At 43.3% G+C, this 2596-nt stretch overlaps 1 protein-coding gene across 1 annotated transcript; it reads left to right on the top strand.

Moving 5' to 3' along the window:
- The first annotated feature begins 1262 nt into the window (after nucleotides 1-1262).
- On the top strand, nucleotides 1263-2216 carry LOC108399456 (olfactory receptor 52M1). The gene has a single exon (XM_017664252.1). It carries the CDS (start codon nucleotides 1263-1265, stop codon nucleotides 2214-2216), a length of 954 nt encoding a protein of 317 aa, XP_017519741.1.
- The last annotated feature ends 380 nt before the right edge of the window (nucleotides 2217-2596 follow it).

Genomic DNA, 2596 nt, shown 5'->3' on the forward strand with positions numbered 1-2596 from the left:
TTCAGATGGGTTAGCATCATCCCAACACTGGGCTCCTTACAGTGATAAATATCCCAAAGTTCTTTGAGGTTTACTGAATGCAGTTTTGGTTTTGCAGATTATTCTCAACAGCTGGAAGCGCTAATGCTCAGTGTTGCTGTGAGCCAGATGCTGCACTCTCACTGAATCCTCTTGGCTTCTCTAGGCCACAGCTGTTTAAGTTTGTTGTGAGATGAGGTCAGTTTTATAACTACTGGGATAAAGTAATTTGCCTAAGCTCCTGAAACAAGATCTTGAAATTCCAAAGCCCAGACTACTACATCAACCCAACTAGACTCAAGATGTGGAAGACAAAGCCTTTTACCTGCTTTTCTCCTACCTTGATGCTCCTCTAATATACATGAGTAACATTCTTGTGGGACATTTTGGACCCTTAAAAGAACAAAACCGTTTCCATGTCTTTTCTCTAAATACACATCTTCCTTATAATCAGTTGCTAAAAGCCATTTCTTCTTTGGCCAAACATTCATCACCTAGGCTTCATGCCACCCAGGTCTAAATGGGGGTAATCCTGTCTGCTGCTGGAATTTATCCTCATATTCAGCCTCCAGGGAGGGAAAAGACCCTTGCAAGGAATTGCCTTTGGGCAGACATACAAACTGAGCTCCGGTCAGCAGCCTCCAGCTTTCAGGAGTCACTTGGTTCCACCTCCTGGAAGTCCCTCTTCTTCATCAGCCCGCATCTCTTCCTTGTGATTTTGGCCTGCAGATTAAAATACTCCAGCTAATCTAATAGCTAATGCTGCCTCCCAAATTAATCTTTTATTTACCATAGAGTAGATATTCCTAGGAATATCTACTGCATCTTTCAGCAACATCTCTTCTTTTGAGGAGTCCTCACATTAAAAACTAATGTGATTCTGAGAGAGAACTCTGCAGGTATGCTATGAGGTAAATAACTAAATAAATACCTGTCTACCTTAGATCTTTTCATTAATGGATGTAAGAATATTATTCCTTAGGAGTCATATTGCAAACACACTCAAATTCATTCAAATATGTATTTTGGCTTATCTTGGTAAATTTTTAGGGATGTAACAGTAATAACGTGATTTGTATACTTATGACATTTTGTAATTTCTCCGAAGAACTAAATTTATAGTATCTTACCAATGGTCCTCTTCTTTATTATAGGACCTAAGAGTAAAATATACTTGTCTTTTATTTTTAGAAAGGAAAAAGTTCTACTGTATTTTGGGGTACCAAGTGAGACGGTTCATAGCCATGCTCCCTTTTCATAATGTCTGCTTGGTACCCAGCTCCTTCCAGCTAGCTGGCATCCCAGGGCTAGAGTCCCTGCATATCTGGCTCTCCATCCCCTTTGGCTCCATGTACCTGGTGGCCGTGGTGGGGAACATGACCATTCTAGCTGTGGTAAGGGTGGAACGCAGCTTGCACCAGCCCATGTACTTCTTCCTGTGTATGTTGGCTATCATTGACTTGATTCTGTCTACGTCCACTATGCCCAAACTGTTGGGAGTCTTCTGGTTTGGTGCTGGTGACATTGGCCTGGATGCCTGCTTAGCCCAAATGTTCCTCATCCACTGCTTTGCCACAGTTGAGTCAGGCATCTTCCTTGCCATGGCATTTGACCGCTATGTAGCCATCTGCGACCCACTACGTCATACCACAGTGCTCACTCATACTGTGGTGGGACGTTTGGGGCTGGCCGCCCTTCTCCGGGGTGTACTCTACATTGGACCTCTGCCTCTGATGATCCGCCTGCGGCTGCCCCTTTACAAATCCCATGTCATCTCACAATCCTACTGCGAGCACATGGCTGTGGTCACCCTGGCATGTGGTGACAGCAGGGTCAACAATGTCTATGGGCTGAGCATCGGCTTTCTGGTGCTGATCCTAGACTCAGTGGCCATTGCTGCTTCCTATGTGATGATTTTCAGGGCTGTGATAGGGCTGGCCACCCCTGAAGCCAGGCTTAAAACCCTGGGGACATGCAGTTCTCATATCTGTGCCATCCTGATCTTTTACGTTCCCATTGCTGTTTCTTCCCTCATTCACCGATTCGGCCACCAGGTGCCTCCTCCAATCCACACTCTGCTGGCCAACTTCTACCTCCTCATCCCTCCAATCCTCAATCCCATTGTCTATGCTGTCCGCACCAAGCAGATCCGAGAGAGGCTTCTCCAAAGTCTGAAGATGGAAACTAAGATCAGATAACTGCTACTTCCTCTTTTCAAATAAGCACATAGAGAGGATGTTTAAATATGGTAGACAGCTACCCAAATGGGAGTTTCAAGCAGTCTGACATGTAGGGCCTGGTGTTATCAGCTTTTGTAATTCCAAGAGTATACTACAATGTACAACTCTAAACTTTAAGGGTAGATATTTTTTAATGACTAAAGGATATTTGAGCTACGGGGAAGATAAAATAATGACATCAGTAACAAATAGTTATTCAGCATTTACATCGTGTAATTTTTACATATATCCTCACATCTTGTGAGGTAGGTAGTATTCTTCACATTTTACACATGAAGATAATAGGATAGGATACCCTTGCTTAAACTGCATATAGTTTCTTACTATAGATCAAATGT

Source organism: Manis javanica, chromosome 11, assembly GCF_040802235.1.
Source record: "Manis javanica isolate MJ-LG chromosome 11, MJ_LKY, whole genome shotgun sequence".
Taxonomy (NCBI): Eukaryota; Metazoa; Chordata; class Mammalia; order Pholidota; family Manidae; genus Manis; species Manis javanica.

What these genes read in the sequence shown, in the direction of transcription:
- LOC108399456 (XM_017664252.1), top strand. Translation starts at nt 1,263, where the DNA reads ATGCTCCCTTTTCATAATGTCTGCTTGGTACCCAGCTCCTTCCAGCTA.